Source organism: Octopus sinensis, linkage group LG10 (assembly GCF_006345805.1).
Source record: "Octopus sinensis linkage group LG10, ASM634580v1, whole genome shotgun sequence".
In the NCBI taxonomy this organism is placed as follows: Eukaryota; Metazoa; Mollusca; class Cephalopoda; order Octopoda; family Octopodidae; genus Octopus; species Octopus sinensis.
Genome location: NC_043006.1, coordinates 79,304,650 through 79,329,045, shown reverse-complemented (window position 1 = coordinate 79,329,045; position 24,396 = coordinate 79,304,650). Strand labels below are relative to the sequence as shown.

The 24,396-nt window shown below is 40.8% G+C and overlaps 1 protein-coding gene across 2 annotated transcripts in view; it reads left to right on the top strand.

Annotated features, from left to right (window-relative positions):
* The window catches only part of LOC115216543 (ras GTPase-activating protein 3-like), a 236,640-nt gene that overhangs the window by 150,921 nt on the left and 61,323 nt on the right, over nt 1-24,396 (top strand). For both annotated transcript variants that reach the window (XM_029785997.2, XM_036506839.1), the window contains exon 3: nt 23,448-23,541. In XM_029785997.2, coding sequence (XP_029641857.1) covers nt 23,448-23,541 — 94 coding nt within the window. The remainder of the gene's footprint in view (nt 1-23,447; nt 23,542-24,396) is intronic.

Below are 24,396 nucleotides of genomic sequence, written 5' to 3'. Positions count from 1 at the left end.
AGAAGACATCCAAGTTTATTAAGTTCAGATTGCTTTTAGTTAATCCCGAAGCTCTCAAAAATTGTCGGCTGACGCATCTTCTTTCGGCGGGTTTCATTCATTTCGTTGTCTAGCCTATCACATGCCTGCATGATTCTGGGTTTTCCGCTGCTCTGCTGCTGCATAAACTTTCGGATAGTGCTCTTTGGGCATCTGCAAACGAAACGTATTCCTCTTCCACAATTACCTTGTCGTCTTCACTTTCCACCAGCTCTTCATTATGCATTACCTCCTTTGCTATTTCTTCTAGAGTGAAACATGTCGGACAATACAAGGGACGGTAACTTGTATCAGATATTTCCAATGATACGAGGGGCCCGACAGTAACGTTTTTCACAGCATCGATAATCTCCTTCTTTTCCTTCAGCGTAAACTCAGTCCGCTTGCGTTTCTGAGCTGACATTGTGTTGGCCCAAGGCTATTATAGTTAAAGACATTTGCTCAAGATGCCATGCAGTGGGACTGAACCCAGAGCCATGTTGTTGGGAAGCAAGCTTCTTACCACACAGCCACCTCTGCATCTCTTAAAAATTTTGCCATAAACTCATGCTAGTGTCCCCTCTATGTGTGTGTGGTGTGTGTGTGTGTTTGTGTGTGGTCTCTTAGCTGTCTAACACTTTAAGGAATAGTGAAAGGCTTCAGTACACTTTTTGATATTGGCAGTGGAATGGGGCAGACCCCCCCCCAAAAAAAAAAAAAAACTCCAAATAAAAAAAAATGACAAAATACAAAATAAGACAAAGAAAAATTATGGTTGTGGGGTGGGACAGAAGAAAAATAAAATAAGTGAATAATTAAATCAACTTTCTATAATTTAATTTCTTCTACAAGTTCGTTTATTCAGTAGTAACCCAGATTTTTTTTCTTTTATCTATTAATTAATTTATTAAATATTTTCTTTTTTGCCAGAAACAACCAGGTTAAGTTCTTTGTTTAGATGTACCCCTCGCTCTCTCTCTCACCTCTCTCTCTCTCTGTATGTGTATATATATATATATATATATATATATATATATCTTTTCCCCCCTCTGTATCTTTGTGGTATTGAAGATTCGTTTAAATTACTCTAACAGCTAAATAATTGCTTAATTATCAAGTTCATTGTTATTGACAGTTGCAAATCTCAAGGTTAACTCTCAACTTTTTTTTTAGTTTGGCTTCAAAAATGTAAAGAAAAATGTGTATTTCAAGAGAATTCTATCAAGATGGATAACTTTCTTTCCTTCTTTCTTTCTTTTTTCTTTCTTTCTTTCCTTCCTTCTTTCCCTCTTTCTTTCTTTCCTTCTTTCTTTCCTTTCCCTCTTTCCTTCTTTCTTTCCTTTCCCTCTTTCTTTCTTTCCTTCTTTCTTTCCTTCCTTCTTCTTCTTTCTTTCTTTCTTTCCTTCCTTCTTTCTTTCCTTCCACCCCCTCCCTCCCTCCCTTCTTCCGTCCTTCCTTTTCTTTGTTTCTCTCTCTTCTTCTTCCTTTCTTCCCCTCTCTTTCACCCCTCCCTGTTGTGTGTCTGTATGGTTGTGTGCATGTCGTTATATCATCTGAGTATTAAAAAAAACAAAAAAAAACTCAGTGTCATATTTACATTTCTAGTGAACCCCATGTCCTGGAACTCTGTGTTTTTGAAGTAGTGGAATAAAAATGCCTTTACTTGCGAAATGGGAAAGGGTTGGTGATAAAAATAAGTACTCATCTAACCCATACCAGCAAAGAAAAACAGTTGTAAAACAAACAAATCCAGCATGGAGGATAATATAAGATTTCAGCATGTGAAAAGGTGTTTTTAGTTAGTTTGTTACTTCATTAGTCCTATGGTAATTCTGTCTGGGTGCTTGCAATTTAAAAGACAGTAAGCATTGGAAGATTACTCTGGTAATATCAGCTAATGCAAATAAAAACAATGTAGTTAGGGGGTAGATCTTTTATTAAAAACAATCTGACAAAAACAGTGGTTATGTTCCAGTCTTATTAGATCTCATCATCAAAAATATTCAATTCAGATGACATGGTTAAGAGATAATCACAATGCATGCATGAATGGATGAATGATAGGTTTGTCTTTGCTTGGTTGTGTGGTGAAAGAGTTACTATAGCCTTGGGCCAACCAAAACCTTGTGAATGGATTTGGGAGATGGAAACTGAAAGAACCTGTTGTGTGAGTGTGTGTGTGTGTTTGCCCATGTCCTCACTGCTTGACAACTGATGTCGGTGTGTTTATGTGTTTGTAACATAGTGGCGTTGCAAAAGAGACTGATCGAAAAAGTACCAAGTTTTTTTTTTTGAAAGTAAGCCCTTGGGTTGATTCATTCAACTAAAACAAAAAAAAAATTTCAAAATGGTGCCCCAGCATGGGCACAGTCTAATGACTGAAACAAGCAAAAGATAAAAGGTAAAAGAATATATGTTTTTCATTATTAAACAGGTGTTTGGAATATAAATTAATATTTCAAACACCAGGTGCAGGAGTGGCTGTGTGGTAAGTAGCTTGCTTACCAACCACATGGTTCTGGGTTCAGTCCCACTGCATGGCACCTTGTGTCTTCTACTATAGCCTCGGGCCAACCAAAGCCTTGTGAGTGGATTTAACATAAGTTTAACATCTGCTTTCTATGCTGGCATGGGTTGGATGGTTTGGCATGGAGCTGGCTAGCAGGGAGCTGTCCAGATTTCAACTGTCTTTTGTGTGGTATGGCTGGATGCCCTTCCTAACCTCAGCCACCTAACAGAGTGTGCTGGGTGCTTTCCACATGCCACTGGCACGGGTGCATTAATGCCGCACCCGTGGGTGCTTTTGAGTGGCACTGGCATCTGAAAGGACAAGCCTGTACATGTGGAAGACAGTGATTTTGCTTTGCTTGACATATCTTGTCAAGTACAGCAAATCGCTACATCTCCCGGCCCCTTGTCATTTCTTCAGTGATTGATATATATATATATATATATATATATATACAAATGAAGTGAGTTCATGGCTTGCAGGATGGCCTGCTGTGTTTACGTTTGATCATTGGGTGACCTGCTGTGCTTGAGGAGACCTACTGAGTCAAGTACATCAACATAAAAAAAACATCAAATGGAAATTGTAGTTGCGGTACCTGTGCCGGTGGCATGTAAAAAACACCATCCGAACGTGGCCGATGCCAGCACTGCCTTGACTGGTGTCCATGCTGGTGGCACGTAAAAAGCACCAACCGATCGTGGATGTTGCCAGCCTCCTCTGGTCCCTGTGCCGGTGGCACGTAAAAAGCACCCACTACAGTCATGGAGTGGTTGGTGTTAGGAAGGGCATCCAGCTGTAGAAACATTGCCAGATCAGACTGGAGCCTGGTGCAGCCTCCTGGCTTCCCAGACCCTGGTCGAACCATCCAAACCATGCTAGCATAGAAAACGGACGTTAAACAATGATGATGATGATGAAATCTGTGTATTGATATTAACCAACCCTTCATGCATTCTTAATATTTTCCTGATGTGTGTATGTGTGTATTTTCTGTGAATTTCAAGCAAAGTTTTGTAGTTGTATTATGTGTTTGTGTGTGTGTGTGTGTTTTGCACCTTTATTCTGAATTAAAAACTGTGTTCTCTCTCTGAGTATATATAACAGAGTCAGAAAACTTCGTAATCATATTAACAGTAAGCCATCTTAGTCATTTAGATATTTAATATTTAGTCGCCACATATTATTTTCCCCTTATTGGTTATTTGATTCTGTTTCAGTTCTCCTACTGTATTCTCTGCATTTAAATATATCATTGTCACTCACTTAACTGTCGTTAATTATTCAGATGGCATCTCGAATTTATTAAGGCTAGTTTAGTTGCTGTTCGTTTGTGACTGATCATCTTTCAAATTAGCAGAGAGGTAAAGAAAATAGGAGAGGAGAGAGGGCATTGAATTGCTTGCTTATGAGTGTGACTCCTGATGTTCAGATCCGTAAGAGGGCAGCATTACATTGCATTCATGAACTAAATAACTTTATTTAGAAGCACTGGTTCTGCTCCACTAGCTGTTGGCAGCATCTACCAGATCTTTTAGGAAATTCAAAACTACAATAGACTGGCATGATATCCCAGGGGGCAGCATGTCAGTCTAAACTTATCTGTTTAACATTACATGAATCCAAGTAGACTAAAAGGCATGCTAGACCCATGTGGGCTTCATTTGTGAATATATTAACTTGTAGCACCTTTTGGTGTGAAATAAATAACAAGCATTTTATTTTTGCGTGGGAAAGCTAGCTAGCTGATGTGTAGGCTAGCATGCTTGCCAGAAAAGAAGTCTGTTATCCATTTAATGCTTCAGAAACCATAGTAGAGAGCCAACATAATAAGAGCTTTTATCTTTTACTTGTTTCATGCATTAGACTGCGACCATGCTAGGGCACTGCCATGAAGGGTTTTTAGTCAAATGAATTGACCCCCAGTATTATGTTTTTTAAAGCTTGGTACTTATTCCACCAGTCTCTTTTGTTGAATTGCTACATTATGGGGATGCAAACGAACCAACACAGGCTGTTAAGCAGTGGTGGGGAACAAATACACACACACACACACACACACACACATGATGGGCTTTTTTCAGTTTTATCTACTAAATCCACTCACAAGGTTTTGGTCAGCTGAAGACACTTGCCCAAGGTGCCATACAGAGGGACTGAACTTGGAACCATGTGCTTGGAAAGCATGCTTCTTACCACACAGCTACGCCGGTGCCTATTGACACTTATGATTTGTATTCAAAAAATAAAAACCTGATTTTTTTCAAACAACCATTAAACAACATGAATAGCTAAGTGAAGTTTATCTCAATAAACCAGTTATTTTTGTAAGATGTAGTTAAAAAAAAATATTTTATGTCGGTTATATAATTCTATTACATTGTATCTGACAGAGTCTAGACATATGGTTTACTAATATATCTATATATGGTTTATTAATACATAGACATTCAGGTGCCATATGTATCTATCTTATCAATCAGCATTTCAAATATATTTCTGTATGTACATTAGTTTATATATCATTATTAATGAAACTAATAATAACAACAGCAACAATAATATTATATATATGCTGAGGACATGTGTAGGCTTGAAAGAAATGAAGCTAGTATGCTCTGCTGGATGTGTAATGCCAGTGTGCATACATGACAGGGAGAAAAGTTGGACATAAAACGTATCAGATGTGGTGGGCAAGAGAGAGGCGACTGTGCTGGTATGGTCATGTGTTGCGTATGGATGAGGACAGCTGTGTGAAGAAGTGTCACACCCTAACAGTGGAGGGAACCTGTAGAAGAGGCAGATCCAGGAAAACATGGGATGAGGTGATGAAGCATGACCTTTGAATGTTGGCCATCATAGAGGCAATGACAAGCGACTGAGACTGTTAGAGATATGTTGTGCTTGAGAAGACCTTGGAAGCCGAGTGAGATCATAGACGTGGTTGATGCCAGTGTCACATAACTGGCCTATTTAAAAGTACCCTTCATTCATCGGGCAATATGCTGTGCTTGAGAAGACCTATTGAGTCAAATGAAATCGTGGTTGTGACTGATGCCAGTGCCGCCTGACTGGCACACATGCCGGTGGCATGTAAAAAGTACCATTCAAGTGTGGTCAATGCCAGTGCTGCCTGACTGGCTCCTGTGCCAGTGGCACATGAAAGCAACATTCGAGCATGGTTGATGCCAGTGCTGCCTGACTGGCCCCTGTGCTGGTGGCACGTAAAAAGCACCCACTTCACTCTCAGGAGTGGTTGGCATTAGGAAGGGCATCCAGCTTTAGAAACACTACCAGATCATATTGGAGCCTGGTGCAGCCTCCTGACTTGCCAGTCTTCAGTCCAACCGTCCAACCCATGCCAGCATGGAAAGCAGATGTTAAATGATGATGATGAGGATATATAGCAAAAGAGATGCTCTAGAGAAAGTAAACTGTAGCAGCATTGAATTGTTGAACCAAGCTCTGAAGGTATTCCTCTGTCTCTCTCTCTCTGTCTCTGTCTGTCTGTCTCTCTCACACACACACAGAAGACAGAAAATGAGAGACTTAGTACAGTAGATCAGGAACATAGATGAAATGCAGTTTGGTTTTGTATCTGCAAGAGGTACAGCAGATGCAGACTTCCTGTAGAATCTTAGAAATACTTAACTAAGAGCACACCACTATGTTTGGTATTTGTTTAATTTGTTTACTAGGAAAAGGCCTCTGACAGGCACCCCACTTTGTAATCAGGTGATCACAAAAGAAGCTAGACATACATAAATGGCTTGTGAGGGCTGCAAAAGTAAATAGAAAACTAGAGTAAGTAAAACAAGATGAATGGAGTAAGGGCGTAATTGAGGACTTAAAAAGTACTTAATGTGGGAATGTGCTTTTGCATACTGATGTACACAAATGTAGCTTTATTTGTGAGGTTTACTAAAAGACATATAAGAGTCTAGCATGCTTAAAAAGTTACTATAGAAAGAATGATTCATTTAATAATCAGTGGTAGATTTACTTTGACACAAGTGGACAGCCATTGTGTGTGCGTGTGTACATGTGCATGTTTGTATATATGTATTTTGTGTGTGTGTATGCGTGTGCTAATACACATACACACAATCATATGTGAGGAAATTCAGTAATTGAGTGCATCCAACAAAAATACCTTGTGGTAATTATTCTGTCTGAGTTGCTCAGACACTTCCTGTTCATTATCACGAGTAGAAATGAAGTGATCCAGTGATTACTTTGTAGGTAATCCTTTAATCTTGTAACCAAGCAACACTTGTTCCACCAAATGTACAATAAGTGCTATACGCGCGCACACACACACACAAACACACACACTCACACACTTTTTTCTTTTATTTTTTCGTTTCAGTCATTTGACTGTGGCCATGCTGGAGCACCACCTTGAAGGGTTTTAGTCAAACAAATCAACTCCAGGACTTATTTGTTTTTGTTAAGCACAGTACTTAATCTATCGGTCTCTTTTGTTGAACTGCAAAGTTTCAGGGACATAAACACACCAACGCTGGTTGTCAACGAACGATGGGGGTGGGGAAGACTGACACAAAGCCACACATATACATATATTATATTTACGACAGGCTTCTTTCAGTTTCCACCTACTAAATCCACTCAGGCCCAAGGTGTCATGCAGAGGGACTGAATCTGGAACCATGTGGTTGGGAAACCGGCTTTTTACCACGCAACCATACCTGCACCTATATATATATATATATACGATGATGATGATGATTTATATATATATTGGCGTTAGGAAGGGCATCCAGCCGTAGAAACACTGCCAGATTTGACTGGGCCTGATGAAGCCTTCTGGCTTCACAGACCCCAGTAGAACTGTCCAACCCATGCTAGCATGGAAAACGGATGCTAAACGATGATGATAATGATGATGATATGCGCACGCATGCACACACATTATATGATTTGCAGAAATGTTACACTGCAGAGTTACATTACCCCAAATATTCTTTTCTACTCTAGGTACAAGGCCCAAAATTTTGGTGGAGGGGGCCAGTCGATTAGATCAACTCCAGTATGCAACTGGTACTTAATTTATCAACCCCAAAAGGATGAAAGGCAAAGTTGACCTCGGCAGAATTTGAACCCCCAAAATTAATTCAGAATGCAAATTCTTCTTTGTGTGTCATGCCTAAAGTAATTGGGGATCATAGACCTCCACTCTCTCCTGTCCCATATACAACTAAGTATGTTCTTGGGTTAGTCTTTCTGAAATCAACTGGTAATGTCCATTGCTTATGCCAGTGCTCCTCAAAGAGGTGGCCAGCGGACTGGTGCCGGTCCGTAAGCCACCAGCTGCTGGTATGCAGCGAGTTTCCAGAAAAGAAAGAAACATTATAAAATGCTTTAAAATTGCTTATAAAATGCTTATGTAATTTTGTATTATATGTTGAGGCAGCGAGCTGGCAAAAATGGTAGCAAGCCGGCGAAATGCTTAGTGGTATTTCGTCTGCCGCTACGTTCTGAGTTCAAATTCCGCCGAGGTCGACTTTGCCTTTCATCCTTTCAGGGTCGATTAAATAAGTACCAGTTTTGCGCTGTTGTCGATGTAATCGACTTAATCCATTTGTCTGTCCTTGTTTGTCCTCTCTGTGTTTAGCCCCTTGTGGGTAGTAAAGAAATAGGTATTTCATCTGTCTTTACATTCTGAGTTCAACTTCTGCCAAGGTCGACTTTGCCTTTCATCCTTTCAGGGTTAATAAATTAAATACCAGTTGTGTACTAAGGTCGTTCTAATCGACTGGCCCCCTTCCCCAAAATTTTGGGCCTTGTGACTAGAGTAGAAAAGAATATTGTATTATTTGTTAAGGCAGTGAGCTGGCAGAAACGTTAGCATGCCGGGTGAAATACTTAGCGGTATTTTGTCTGTCTTTATGTTCTGAGTTCAAATTCCGCCGAGGTCAACTTTGCCTTTCATCCTTTCGGGGTCGATTAAATTAAGTACCAGTTAAGCACTGGGGTCAATGTAATCAACTTAATCCCTTTGTCCTTGTTTGTCCCCTCTATGATTAGCCCCTTGTGGGCATTAAAGAAATAAGAAACATTAGCATGCCGGGCAAAATGCTTAGCGGTATTTCATCTGTCTTTATGTTCTGAGTTCAAATTCCGCTGAGGTTGACTTTGCCGTTCATCTTTTTGGTGTCAATAAATTAAGAACCGGTTGCGTCTGGCCCTCTCTCCAAAAATTTCGGGCCTTGTGCCTAGAGAAGGAAAGATTATTTGTTTACAAAATAAATATATGATAAAAAAAATTGTCATCTTTTATCATACTCATTATATATATTGTTTCCAGTATAAATTAAAATTACTAAGAAATATTGCTGGTCCCTGGCCTATTGGAAAAAAAAAAATGCTGGTATGCCACATCAGATAGTTTGAGAAGCACTGGCTTATGCTCTCTCTAGTATTTTTCCTGGTTTCTTTTTACCTTTTAGTTTCTCTGTTCTTACCAAGTGTTCAGTTTTTTTTTTCCCTTCTAATGAGGTGTCCAATAAACCAAGTCTGTCGTTTCCATATATTGTTCAGATGCTTTCTAGAAGTGTGTGCGTGTGTGTGTGCACACGCGCACGTGTGTGTACACATGTATATTTGTATATATGTATCGAGTGCATCAAACAAAAATACCTTGTGGTAATTATTCTGTCCGAGTCGCTCAGACACTTCCTGTTCGTTATCACCACCAGAAATGAAGTGATCCAATGACACTTGTCAGTCAGGTAGAACTTTCTCAGCAGTTTTCTAATGCAAGAGTCTGCACTTTATTTTAATATCAAGGGCCTACCAATGAAGATCTCAGTCCACACACTATCAAGGTATGATATAATATATGTAACCTATATCAGAGATATGTAAAATGGGGCCATGTATTATACATATGATAATTAGATTATATATTATATATTAGTTTGTGTTAGGAAGGGCATCCAGCCGTAAAAGCCCTGCCAAAACAGACACAGAAGTTTTGTGCAGGCACCTGGCAGGTCAGCTCCTGTCAAACCGTCCAACCCATACCAACATGGAAGGCAGATGTTAAACAACGATGACGACAATGATCATGCACATTATTGTTTTTTTCTATGTATGATTCCTCAGCCCCATGGAAAAATTGTCTTGCATGAAACTGGTCCATGGGACAAAAAGAAAGGTCGTGGGATTGCTGTTTTAAAGAACCACGTCTCTATAGAAATGATAGTAATGATAATGTCTCTATAGTAATGATAACGTCTCTATAGTAATGATAACGTCTCTATAGTAATGATAACATCTCTATAGTAATGATAACGTCTCTATAGTAATGATAATGTCTCTACAGTAATGATAGTAATGATAATGTCTCTATAGTAATGATAGTAATGATAACATCTCTATAGTAATGATAGTAATGATAATGTCTCTATAGTAATGATAACGTCTCTATAGTAATGATAACGTCTCTACAGTAATGATAATGTTTCCATAGCAATGATAGTAATGATAACATCTCTATAGTAATGATAGTAATGATAACGTCTCTATAGTAACAGTATGTGAAAGGATAGGATTTACGAATACTCTTAGGATTCTTTTTGTCACTTTTGTTGGATTGTTGCTTAATTTGACAATATATGTATTTATTCTCATTGAGAGCAACCTTGACTTTCCAGACCTTTGATGTTTTTCCCATGTGATATAATGACTCTTCCCAAATATTCATAATACTATCTATCTGCCTGCCTGTCTGTCTAGGTGTAGGTTTGCCTGTGTGGTTTGAAGCTTGCTTCCCATGGTTCTGGGTCCAGTCCCATTAAGTGGTACCTTGGGTTGACCAAAGTTTTGTGAGTAGATTTGGTTGACAGAAACTGAAAGAAACCTGTTGTGTGTGTGTGTGTGTGTGTGTGTGTGTGTGTGTGTGTGTGTGTGTGTGTGTGTGTGTAAACAAAAATGGACACGCATACACAAGGTGTGTGTGTTGTTAGTTCGTGGGTTGGCTGCATTTTAGGTTTAAGAGAATGGAGAGAGTTAGTCTAGATGAGATGCAGTTTCGTTTTGTGCCAGGCAGAAGCACCACTGATGCTATACTTCTGCTAACCTCTGTACTTGGCTTTTGCTGACTTGGAGAAAGCCTTTGACAGGGTCCTCCGATCCCTTATCTGGTGATCAATGCAGAAACTAGGGACAGACGAATGGTTGATAAGAGCTGTACAAGCCCTGTACAGTAAGGTGAGGGTTGGCAACAAGTATAGTGAAGAATTCCAGGTAGAAGTGGGGGTTCACCAAGGATCAGTCCTCAGCCCCCTCTTATTCATTATAGTCCACCAGGCAATAACAAGAATTCAAAACAGGCTGCCCCTGGGAACTCCTCTATGCTGATGACCTTGTTCTAATAGCCGAGTCACAGCCAGAACTAGAGATGAAGTTTAGGTTGTGGAAGTAAGATCTACAATCAAAGGGCCTTAGGGTTAACCTGGCTAAAACCAAAGTCTTAGTAAGTAGGAAGGCTGTCAAATCACAAATCTCTTCAGGTAGATGGCTCTGCTTGATCTATTGAAAAGGTGTGGGTAAAAACTCCATATGATGTACCTGGTGTAAGCTATGGACACATAAAAGGTGCAACAATATTAAAGATAGCTTTTGTGTGTGGCAGATGCACAGGGGCAATAAGCACTGAAGATGTACAGAAAACAAATTCCATCACATGCCAGGGCAAAAAACTAGAAGTAGTTAATAGCTTTTGCTACCTTGGCAACCAAATCCGTTGTGGGGGGTGGTTGCTCTGAGAGTGTTGTGGCTAGAATAAGAATAATCTGGGCAAAGTTCAGGGAGCTACTACCTCTGCTGGCAACTAAGGGCCTCTTGCTCAGGATGAAAGGTAGACTGTATGATGCATGTGTGTGAACTGCCATGCTAAATGGCAGTGAAACATGGTCCATGACTGCTGAGGACATGCGTAGGCTTGAAATAAATAAAGCTACTATGATCCACTGGATGTGTAATGGCAGTGTGCATACATGACAGAGTGTAAGCGCCCTGAGAGAAAAGTTGGGCATGAGAAGCATCAAATGTGGTGTGCAAGAGAGATGACTGCGCTGGTATGGCCATATGTTACGTATGGATGAGGACAGCTGTGTGAGGAAGTGCCACTCCCTAACTGGAAGGAACCTGTGGAAGAGGTAAACTCAAAGAAGACATGGGATGAGGTGGTCAAACATGACCTTCAAACATGGGGCCTCGCAGAGGCAATGACAGGTGACTGAGACCTCTGGTGACGTGCTAAAAGCACCATCTGAACTTGGTCAATGCCAGGTCCACCTGACTGGCTTCTGTGTTGGTGGCACATAAAAAGCACCATCCGAATGTGGCCGATGCCAGTACCCCGTGACTGGCTCCCATGTTAGTGGTACATAAAAAGCACTATCCGAAGGTGATTGATGCCAGGACTGCCTGACTGGCCCCTGTGCTGGTGGTACGTAAAATGCAGCATTCAAATGTGGCTGATGCCAGTACCCCTAACTGGCCACCCATGCTGGTGGCATGTAAAAAGTACTGTCGGAACGTGGCCAATGCCAGTACTTCCTGACTGGCTTTTGTGCTGGTGGCACTTAAAAAAGCATTATCTGAACGTGATCAATGCCAGGCCCACTTGACTGGCTCCTGTGCCAATGGCACATAAAAAGCATCCACTACACTCTCAGAGTAGTTGGCGTCAGGAAGGGCATCTAGCTGTAGAAACATTACCAGATCAAATTGGAGCCTGGTGCAGTCGCCGGATTTCAAGACCTCAGCCAAACCGTCCAACCCATGCCAGCATGGAAAGCAGACGTTAAATGATGATGATGATGATGATGATGATGATGAATGCACTTGGTGTTAAAAACACTTGAAAGTAAGTTATAGGCAAGCATGACAACTCACATCAGGTCCCTTTTCTGAGTGACAGACATCGGTGTTTTGTCATTGTTGTGACTTTTCAATGCTGCACACTAAACAAGGCCTGCTGCAAGTTATATTGCTGACCTGTGACTGTATGCTAAATGGTTTAAAAACCATCGATTGCCCCTGCCACATATTCACATATTTATGTGTGTGTGTGTATATATATATATATATATATATATATATATACACACACACACACAAATACATACACACAGACACATGTATGTATGTATGTGTCTGTCCCCCACCACTGATTGACCACCATTGTTGGTGTGTTTGTATTCCTGTAAACTAGCGGTTTTATAAAAAAGACTGACAGAATAAGGACCAAATTTCAAAAAAACAAAAGTACTGGGGTCGATTCGCCTGACTAAAATTCTTCAAGGTGGTTACCCCGCATTGGCTACAGTCTGATGACTGAAACAGTTAAAGAAAAGAAAGATAAAAGATATATATATATATAAAATGTAAAGTATAGAAGCCATCTTATCATGGCTAACCACATTGGGGAGGGGGTGTTACTGTAGCTTTATAGCCCCAAGAGATCGTCATCTCTAGCTGGCTTTAGACACAATATCAGTGCCCTTGGAGTATTTGCAAAGGGAGGCCATCCCTTCCTCGCAAGCCTGAGTGATACGCTCGAACTAGTTTCGGGATTTTTGTCCCTTGTCAACGGGCGGTAACCACCAGGTCGCGATGAAAGTGAAGGCTGCTTTGCAAATATATATAAGTTTTTCTAGTGGCGTCTGCCACTGATGTCGAAAAATGAACAGTAAGCATAATTAAATCTCAGAATAAGATTGAAACAGTAATCGCTCGATAATGTAAAGTATAGAAGCCATCTTATTATGGCTAACCACATTGGGGAGGGGGTGTTACTGTAGCCATGATAAGATGGCTTCTATACTTTACATTATCGAGCGATTACTGTTTCAATCTCATTCTGAGATTTAATTATGCTTGCTATATATATATATATATATATATATATATATATATATCTATAAAATAATATGTTACATTACTCGATAGTCAAGATAAAACTCTGAGTTTCAGATGCCGAGTAATGCAACATATTATTTTATAGATAAATTTCCTCTATTTACATAATATTGAGGTCTCTTTCTTTCTTTTGTTATCTTACCGTTTTACCATATATATATATATATATATATATAACGAGTACAGTGAAGAATTCCGGGTAGAGGTTGGGGTCCACCAAGGTTCAGTCCTCAGTCCCCTCCTATTTATCATAGTCCTCCAGGCAATAACGGAGGAATTCAAGACAGGTTGCCCCTGGGAGCTCCTCTATGCTGATGACCTTGCTCTAATTGCTGAGTCACTATCAGAACTGGAGGAGAAGTTTCAGGTGTGGAAACAATGATTAGAATCGAAGGGCCTTAGAATCAACCTAGCCAAAACCAAAGTCCTAATAAGTAGGAAGGTAGATCAATCACATACGCCTTCAGGTAGATGGCCCTGCTCGATCTGTAAAAAAGGTGTAGGTAGAAACTCTATAAGATGCACCAAGTGTAAGCTATGGACACATAAGAGGTGCGCAGCAATGTCAAAGGAAGGCTAACTAAGAAAATAGTTTTTTGTCTGTGGCAAATGCTCAGGAGCAATAAACACTGGAAATGTGCAGAGACCAACTTCTGCCACATTCCAGGGAGACAAACTAGAAGTAGTTGATAGCTTCCGCTACCTAGGAGACCAAGTCAGTAGCGGGGGTGGGTGTGCTGAAAGTGTAACTGCTAGAGTAAGAATAGCATGGGCAAAGTTTAGAGAGCTCTTACCCCTGCTGGTGACAAAAGGCCTCTCGCTCAGAGTAAAAGGCAGACTGTATGATGCATGTGTACGTACAGCCATGCTACATGGTAGTGAAACATGGGCCGTGACTGCTGAGGATATGCGTAAGCTCGCAAGAAATAAGCCAGTATGCTCCGATGGATGTGTAATGTCAGTGTTCATAATCGTCAGAGTGTAAGTTCCTTGAGAGAAAAGTTGAACCTAAGAAGCGTCAGTTGTGGTGTGCAAGAGAGACGTTTGCGCTGGTATGGTCATGTGATGAGAATGGCTGAAGATAGTTGTGTGCAAAAGTGCTACACCCTAGCAGTTGAGGGAACCTGTGGAAGAGGTAGACCCAGGAAAACCTGGGACGAGGTGGTGAAGCACGACCTTCGAACTTTAGGTCTCACTAAGGAAATGTCTAGAGACCGAGACCTATGGAAGTATGCTGTGCGTGAGAAGACCCGGCAAGACTAGTCAGGCCATAACCCGTGGCCCCTACCTGGGACATAGTCAGTCCTCCTGTGCATACCTTCCTTCTTGTGACACTTATGAAGACCTGTTGAGGCAAGTGAAAATCAAATCAAAACAAATCAAAATAGATGAACATCAGTGGAATTGTATTCTTTGTGGTACCAGTGCCGGTGGCACACAACAAAAACCACCCAAACGTGGCCATAGCCAGTACCGCATCGACTGGCCTCCATGCTGTGGGCACAACAAACACCATCCGATCGTGGCCGTTCGCCAGCCTCATCTGGCACCTGTGTCGGTGGCACATAAAGACACCATCCGAAGACCCGGCGACGTAGTCAGTCCACCTGTGCATACCTTCCCTCTTATGACACTTGTGAAGACCTGTTGAGGCAAGTGTGTGACACTTGTGAAGACCTGTTGAGGCAGAGGCAAGTGTGTGACACTCGTGGAGAGACTGTTGAGGCAAGTGTGTGACACTTGTGAAGACCTGTTGAGGCAAGTGAAAATCAAACCAAATCAAATATAGATGAACATCAATGGAATTTGTATCTTTGTGGTTCCAGTACCGGTGGCACACAAGAAAACCATCCGAACGTGGCCGTAGCCAGTACCGCATCGACTGGCCTCCGTGCTGTGGGCACAACAAACACCATCTGATCGTGGCCGTTCGCCAGCCTCATCTGGCACCTGTGTCGGTGGCACATAAAAACACCATCCGAAGACCCGGCGACGTAGTCAGTCCACCTGTGCATACCTTCCTACTTATGACACTTGTGAAGACCTGTTGAGGCAAGTGTGTGACACCTACTTATGACACTTGTGAAGACCTGTTGAGGCAAGTGTGTGACACTTGTGTAGACCTGTTGAGGCAAGTGAAAATCAAATCAAATCAAATCAAATCAAACCAAATCAGAATAGATGAACATCAATGGAATTTGTATCTTTGTGGTACCAGTACCGGTGGCACACAAGAAAACCATCCGAACGTGGCCGTAGCCAGTACCGCATCGACTGGCCTCTGTGACGTGGGCACATAACAAACACCATCCGATCGTGGCCGTTCGCCAGCCTCATCTGGCACCTGTGTCGGTGGCACATAAAAACACCAACCGAAGACCCGGCAAGACTAGTCAGGCCATAACCCGTGGCCCCTACTTGGGACGTAGTCAGTCCACCTGTGCATACCTTCCTTCCTTCCTGTGACACTTGTGAAGACCTGTGAGGCAAGTGAAAATCAAATCAAATCAAATCAAAATAGATGAACATCAATGGAATTTGTATCTTTGTGGTACCAGTGCCGGTGGCACACAAGAAAACCATCCGAACGTGGCCGTAGCCAGTACCGCATCGACTGGCCTCCGTGCTGTGGGCACGTAACAAACACCATCCGATCGTGGCCGTTCGCCAGCCTCATCTGGCACCTGTGTCGGTGGCACATAAAAACACCATCCGAAGACCCGGCAAGACTAGTCAGGCCATAACCCGTGGCCCCTACCTGGGACGTAGTCAGTCCACCTGTGCATACCTTCCTTCTTGTGACACTTTGAAGACCTGTTGAGGCAAGTGAAAATCAAATCAAAACAAATCAAAATAGATGAACATCAATGGAATTTGTATCTTTGTGGTACCAGTGCCGGTGGCACACAAGAAAATCATCCGAACGTGGCCGTAGCCAGTACCGCATAGACTGGCCTCCGTGCTTTGGGGACGTAACAAACACCATCCGATCGTGGCCGTCCGCCAGCCTCATCTGGCACCTGTGTCGGTGGCACATAAAAACACCATCCGAGCGTGGCCGTCTGCCAGCCTCGTCTGGCACCTGTGTCGGTGGCACATAAAAACACCATCCGAGCGTGGCCGTTCGCCAGCCTCGTCTGGCACCTGTGTCGGTGGCACATAAAATCACCCACTACACTCTCGGAGTGGTTGGCGTTAGGAAGGGCATCCAGCTGTAGAAACACTGCCAGATCTGACTGGCCTGGTGCAGCCTTCGGGCTCCCCAGACCCCAGTTGAACTGTCCAACCCATGCTAGCATGGAAAACGGACGCTAAATGATGATGATGATGATGATGATGATGATGATATATAGATAGATATAAATAAATGTAAGATTCAAGGATTGAGGTGCATGAAGAAGGTGAGCCGCAGCCAAATGACTGAAACAAGTAAAAGAATGTCCACATGCTGAACGAGAGAAAGCAAAAGGTGGAGACTTTTCAGAGGATGAATTTTTAAGTATAAATAAATGGATATTTATATTAATAGATCCAACTTACACAGAGTACAAACGAAAGAGAAAATAATTGCCTCTCTCCCCTCCCTCCCTCTCTGTCTGTCTATCTGTCTCTCCCTCCCTCTTTCTATACACACACACACACACACATACATATTGGGGCCTGGTGCAGCCTCCTGGCTTTCCAGACCCCAGTTGAACTGTCCAACCCATGCCAGCACGGAAAATGGACATTAAACAATGAGGAGGATGATGATGATGAAATGTTGTTCAATTCTTTTGTATATGGATTAGATATTTTCATATTGACTCAGCTTTGATCAGGTGCAACGGTGTTGCACTTTTTACGCTTCATGTATAATGCTTTTATTTATAGTATAACATACTATAAATAAACACACACCTCCATACAATATTGCAGTCAGTCTTTTTGTATATGCACAATTGGTAAAGTCTTATAATTTCTCTCATGAGATGGCCTTGAGAGGCTTATTTTAAACATTTTTGTAAACTACGTAATCTTTTGAACATTGTATTTATTTTTACTATCTCTCTGTTACTCTCTTACTTGTTTCAGTCATTTTGACTGTGGCCATGCTGGAGCATCGCCTTTAGTCGACCAAATCGACCCCAGGACTTATTCTTTGTAAGCCTAGTACTTATTCTATTGGTCTCTTTTGACGACTCGCTAAGTTACAGGGACGTAAACACACCAGCATCGGTTGTCAAGTGATGTCGTGGGAACAAACACAGACACACATACATATACACACATACATATATAAATATATATATATACATATACATGACGGGCTTCTTTCAGTTTCAGTCTACCAAATCCACTCACAAGGCTTTGGTTGGCCCGAGGCTATAGTAGAAGACACTTGCCCAAAATGCTATGCAGTGGGACTGAATCCGGAACCATGTGGTTGGTAAGCAAGCTACTTACCACACAGCCATTCCTACACCTAGTTCATATTTTTCATATAGTTTATCTTTTATGCCATTGAATAAGTAAATAAATCAACAAATGAAGAAAATTTGTACATAGCTACTCTCGCAGCACACATGCAAGCGTGTGGCCAGTTTCACATTTGATTTTCAAAAGGGTATGTGTTAGTGTTAGGTGGAACTGTGTCACAAAGGTTGTTGCTGTGAAAATCATTTGTTTTTATAGAAAGAATGTGGCTCAGATCACTATCAGATAGATTGGTTGAGAAAGGTTATGTGGTGAGGTAAGGGAATTTTCGGTTAGCTTTCCGCTACATTCATGTATTAAGGTCATATGATAGCTGCATGAGAAGGTCATGTCAAAGCTTTTGTCCAGTGTATATGTCATGTGGCAGTTAGAACAACAGCTACGGAAAGTGATGTTTGTGATCGTTATGTCCAAATTTAGGGCGGTTTTAGCTTTTTTGGTTGTGTCCACGTGTTAGATTAAACACAATAACACCCACCCCCTGCTGCCCACACAAATAAGGATAGGTAAAGAGAACTTCCAATCTGTTTCATTTACCATTTCCATTCTCAAGACGTTGATGAGCTGGTAGCATAGCAATAGTAGAGAGAAAACACTTGCCCAAGGTGCCATTCATTGGGATTGAAATCAAGACCACATCACACAGCCCTCTGGAAAAGTATTCAATAGGCGTAGGAGTGGCTGTATGGTAAGTAGCTTGCTAACCAACCACATGGTTCCGGGTTCAATCCCACTGCGTGGCATCTTGGGCAAGTGTCTTCTGCTATAGCCTTGGATCGACCAAAGCCTTGTGAGTGGATTTGGTAGACGGAAACTGAAAGAAGCCCGTCGTATATATGTATATATATGCGTGTGTGTTTGTCCCCCTAGCATTGCTTGACAATGTGTGTTTATGTCCCTGTTACTTAGCGGTTCGGCAAAAGAGACCGATAGAATAAGTACTGGGCTTACAAAAATAAGTCCCGGGGTCGAGTTGCTTGATTAAAAAAAAAAGGCAGTGCTCCAGCATGGCTGCAGTCAAATGACTGAAACAGTAAAAGAGTAATATAATTTCATTTCATAGTGATTACACATAATTATGTTTTGTTTTAATTTTGCTTACACCAGAAGAGAAAGAGAGGGTGAGAGAGAGAGAGAGAGAGAGAGAGAGAGAGAGAGAGAGAGAGAGAGAGAGGCGCTTTGGTTAGCAATCAGTTTAGATGGAAGTTGTAAAACAAAAAAAAAAAAAAGACATGGTCGTAGCAGTGTTCTATTGAATGGAAATGGTTTAATCACATGAGAAATCTCTTCCCTGTGGAAATGTATAAACAACCTGTTGAGGTTTTAAAATAGCTTACAGTTTGTTTACGTTAAGGAAGTACTTTACTTTGTGCATGACAAACGCTGTTGTGTTGAATGAAATGAAAATCCACCCACGCACATCTCTCTCTCTCCCTATCTTCCTTCCTCCTTTCTCTCGTATTATATTTGTGTAATACTTATTATTTTCTTCTCATATATGCACAGCAGATTAAACTTTTGGAACAGGAAAATTCCTGACATCAGGCTACAACAAGTAACCTTAGATGCCAAGAACCTTCCTATGTGTCCTAGCTGTCCTTAATAACACCATTTTCTGGAGCTGTACTAAACTGGATTTTATGCCTATTTCCTCTATCGATCTGTTCAAATCTTTAGGGATAGTTCCTAATCCACCTATAACTACAGGAATACATCTAACCTGGCAAGGTCCTGGTACTTTGCTAATACATTTTACCTGGCAAGGTCTTGGTACTTGCTATTTTTCATATACTATAGGTGTAGGAGTGGCTGTGTGGTAAGTAGCTTGCTTACGAACCACATGGTTCCGGGTTCAGTCCCACTGCATGGCACCTCGGGCAAGTGTCTTCTACTATAGCCAACCAAAGCCTTGTGAGTGGATTTGGTAGACAGAAACTGAAAGAAGCCTGTCATATATGTGTGTGTATATATATATACGTGTGTGTGTGTGTGTGTGTGTATGTTTGTGTGTCTGTGTTTGTCCCCCTAACATTGCTTGACAACCGATGGTGGTGTGTTTACGTTACTGTAACCGGTTACGTTACCAGTTCAGCAAAAGATACCGATAGAATAAGTACTAGGCTTACAAAGAATAAGTCCTGGGGTCGATTTGCTCGAGTAAAGGCGGTGCTCCAGCATGGCCACAGTCAAATGACTGAAACAAGTAAAAGAGTAAAGAGTAAAGAGAGTAACTTGGCACTTTTTGTTCTCTTTGTCTGCTACTAAATCGGGACTTCTAGCTTCTAATACTGTTGATCTGTTGTAGCTGTTTCTGTTGTTGTTGTTGTTGCTGCTGCTGCTATTAGCATGTTGGACAAAATGCTTGCTAGCAACATTTCATGTCCTCCTTATGTTCTGAGTTCAGATTTCACTGAGGCCAACTTTTCATCCTTTCAAGGTTGATGACATAAGTACCAGTCTAGTACTGGGGTTGATGTAATAATTTCATTATTATTTTTTATTATTAAATTCTATTTTCATTTATGAATTTATTTCACATGATTCCTGATGTGAAATTGTGTTGAAACAGATATTGTTAAATTTCAGGATGGCCATTTTTTTTTTCTTGCCAAATAGATGTGTGCGCGCGCGCATACACACACACACTGGATGGAAGCACTCCATCAGTTACGACGACGAGGGTTCCGGTTGATCCGAATCAACGGAACAGCCTGCTCGTGAAATTAACGTGTAAGTGGCTGAGCACTCCACAGACATGTGTACCCTTAACGTAGTTCTCGGGGATATTCAGCATGACACAGAGAGTGACACGGCCGGCCCTTTGAAATACAGGTACAACAGAAACAGGAAGTGAGAGTGAGAGAAAGTGGTGAAAGAGTACAGCAGGGATCGCCACCATCCCCTGCCGGAGCCTCGTGGAGCTTTAGGAGTTTTCACTCAATAAACACTCACAACGCCCGGTCTGGGAATCGAAACCGCGATCCTATGACCACGAGTCCGCTGCCCTAACCACTGGGCCATTGTGCCTCCACACACACACACACACACTATGTATTAGTTCTTCACTTGTTTATTGTTGTTCTTATTTTATCTTATGTCCTTATCCGGAAATCTTTTGTCACACATCTGTGACCTCTTCAGCGACTCTTCCATCCCACATGTATCCTCCTGTTCTGTTTAGTCCATTCTTTGAGAATGGACTAAACAGATGTCTGATGAAAGATTTCCATACAATTGACATAGATAAAATAACAACAACTATAAACGAGTGAAGAACAAAGATAAAGTGTGTGTGTGTGTCTGTGTGTGTCTGTGTGTGTTTATTTGGCAAGAAAAAATAAATAACCATCCCAAAATATAACAATTTTCTTTTCATTAATGGATTAGTCTGGAGGAGGGGCAGTGGTCATGGTATTGTCACCCCCCCCCCAAGTAGGTGCGAGATCAATATAGATTACGCTTGGATTGAATAACTGTAACTTGATGTTTGCAGGAAAAATGTCAGGCTGATGGGAGTTCCAGAGGGTTACAGAGAAGAGAAAACTTAAAACAAATGAGAGAGTGGGAAAGAGTAGGAAGATGAGATGGTGGTGGTGGTGGTGGGGAATATTTCCAATACAACAAAGTGTTTGTCATGTAAGATAAGTACTTCCTTATTGTGAACAAACTGTTGGTGATGCAACAGGATACCTTTTAGAGGATTAGAATCCTGGATTCAGGAACTCATTGTTCAGTGATATCATAGTCACTTGACCCTATGGCTTTGGCATACACCTGAACTTGAAATCAAAAGAAGAAAAAAAAAGAATAAGAAAGAATCACGCCAAACTTCTATTCTTATAAGAAAAAGAAGTTAGTTAATAAAAAATTAATTTAAAGAATTTGTGTGTGTGTGTGTGCGCGCACGCAACTGAAAATAGGTGGATAAAGAAAAGAATGCATGGACAATTTCATAGGGAACCCGTGCTAGCGCGGAAAACGGATGTTAAATGATGATGATGATGTTGAAGATAAGACAGACAGAAAAAAGATGGCTATAGATTACTATAAGTAATTTAAAACTGGAGACGGAGGCTCTAATCTGTGCTGCCCAAGAGAAAGTACTAAGAACAAATTACATCAAATACAGAACAGACAACACATCAGAAAGCGATAGGTGCAGAATTTGTAGACAAAATGGTGAAACGGTATGGCATATTACCAGTCAATGTACGACACAAGCCCAGAAAGAATATAAGAGATGCCATGACAATATAGCAAGGATTGTCCATTGGACACTTTGCAGCAAGTATGGACTTGACAGAGCAAAAAAGTGGTACAAACATAAACCTGAAGACATCATCAAAAATGATAATGCAAAGATCCTATGGGATTTTGCGATTCAATGTGACCATGAAATAGAGAATAGGAAACCAGACATAGTGTTAATTGAAAAAGAAAGCAAACGATGTTGGATCATAGATATAACATGCCCAGCTGACAACAAGGTGTGTGATAAGGAAGAAAGAAAAGTTGAGAGATATAACAGGTTAGCTTGGGAGGTTAAGCAGTTGTGGTCAATGAAAAAGGTGGTAGTGGTACCAATAATTGTCAGAGGCCAGGAGCACTTGCAGGATCAGCACTGCTTGGAACTGCTTGAATACTCCGGATAGTGTTTGAAAAATAAGGGGTGTTACCTTAGTTCGCTGGTAGCGAACAGCTGTCACCGTACTACATCTCTCTCATTAGAAGCTGTGCAAGGACAATAAATAATAATAATAATAATAATAAATCACACGTATTGAGAAGAGCATTGTCGATCACACATATTGAGAAGAGCATTGTCGATCACATGTATTGAGAAGAGCATTGTCGATGTGAGAACTATTTCTACCCATGTATTTTAATTTAACTTTAAAAAAAAAAGAAAGAAAATGAACGAACTAGTGAGTTTAGTTTAATGGCCTACCAATGTATACTATGAGTTTCTTTGCCCTAGGAGTCGGGAAGACACTCGGCAAGAAATGGAAGCAAATTTGAAAGAAGAAGAAAAAAAGATAACAATAATAATAATAATAATATAATAATAATAATAATAATAATAGTAATAGTAATAATAATAATAGTAATAATAATAATGATAATAATAATAATAATTATAACAATAATAAACCCCCCCAACCACCACCGACAACAAAGAAGTGTTCTGGTGTTTATGTAGAGGCCTACATTGAATACCTGGGCACTGAGAGGGGTTTGTTTTTGTTGATGCTATTGTGGATTCCATGGTTAGAGTTGGTTCAAAAAGCTCCATATAAACTCTTGACATAGATACAAGTGAGTTTATGAAAGAGTACATAATGTTTAACTTCCTAGTATGCATGGAAAAACCTTTGTTGTTAATGTGGATGATATATTTAATGCTTACTGAAATTGAGATGTTATTGCAAATTGATCCAACTCCTGAAATTATGTTGTTCCACTGATCTAAAACTGTTTCTTTCTTTTACAGCCCTTTCTATGGTGAAGAATTCCATGCAGAAATACCAAAGCGCTTTAGGTATTTGTCATGCTACATTGTCGATACAGGTTATAAAGCTGAGAAGGTAGATTTTTTTTTCCAGATATTTTTACTTTATTTTTATTTGTACTGCTCCTTAGTATTCCCCACCTCTCTCTCTCTCCACACACACACACACACAAACAAAATCAGTTGTTTGTTTCAGTTTCTCTCAAACAAAAATTATTTTCATTATTAGGCGCAGGAGTTGCTGTGTGGTAAGTAGCTTGCTTACCAACCACATGGTTCCGGGTTCAGTCCCACTGCGTGGCACCTTGGGCATGTGTCTTCTACTATAGCCTCGGGCCGACCAAAGCCTTGTGAGTGGATTTGGTAGACAGAAACTGAAAGAAGCCCATCGTATATTTGTGTGTGTGTGTGTATATATATATATATGTATATATATATATATATATATTATTAGTGAATTGAAGAAATGGAGTTGAACGAAGATTGAACAGAAATCGTTTTATTGCATTCTACATGTGTTTCGAAAGGCACAATTTACCAAATTCCGATTGAATAATGAGACCATATTGTGTCTTTCTCTTCAGGAAGAAATAGGAAATCCGTTGGAAAAAACAAAAACAGAACAGAGGCGGAGCAAAACAAATCGAACGAGGCTCCTAAGAGCCCATGGCCAAACTGTTTATCAATGTATGTTGATAGCTTTCTCCAACACTAAAAACCTCGCCCAGATAATCGCCTCCCATAATAATAGGCTGCTTACTAAGACCCTATCACCTTTTTCCGGAGGCACAGCTTCTTCCGCTCCTGATTTAATGCTCAGTAGGAATAATAATAGTAGTAATAATGATATGAGAGCCAGTACAGTGACTCATAATCTCAGCTCCAACCAGGGATTATATACTAGGGGTATAGTTATAAATAAGGGTGTTGT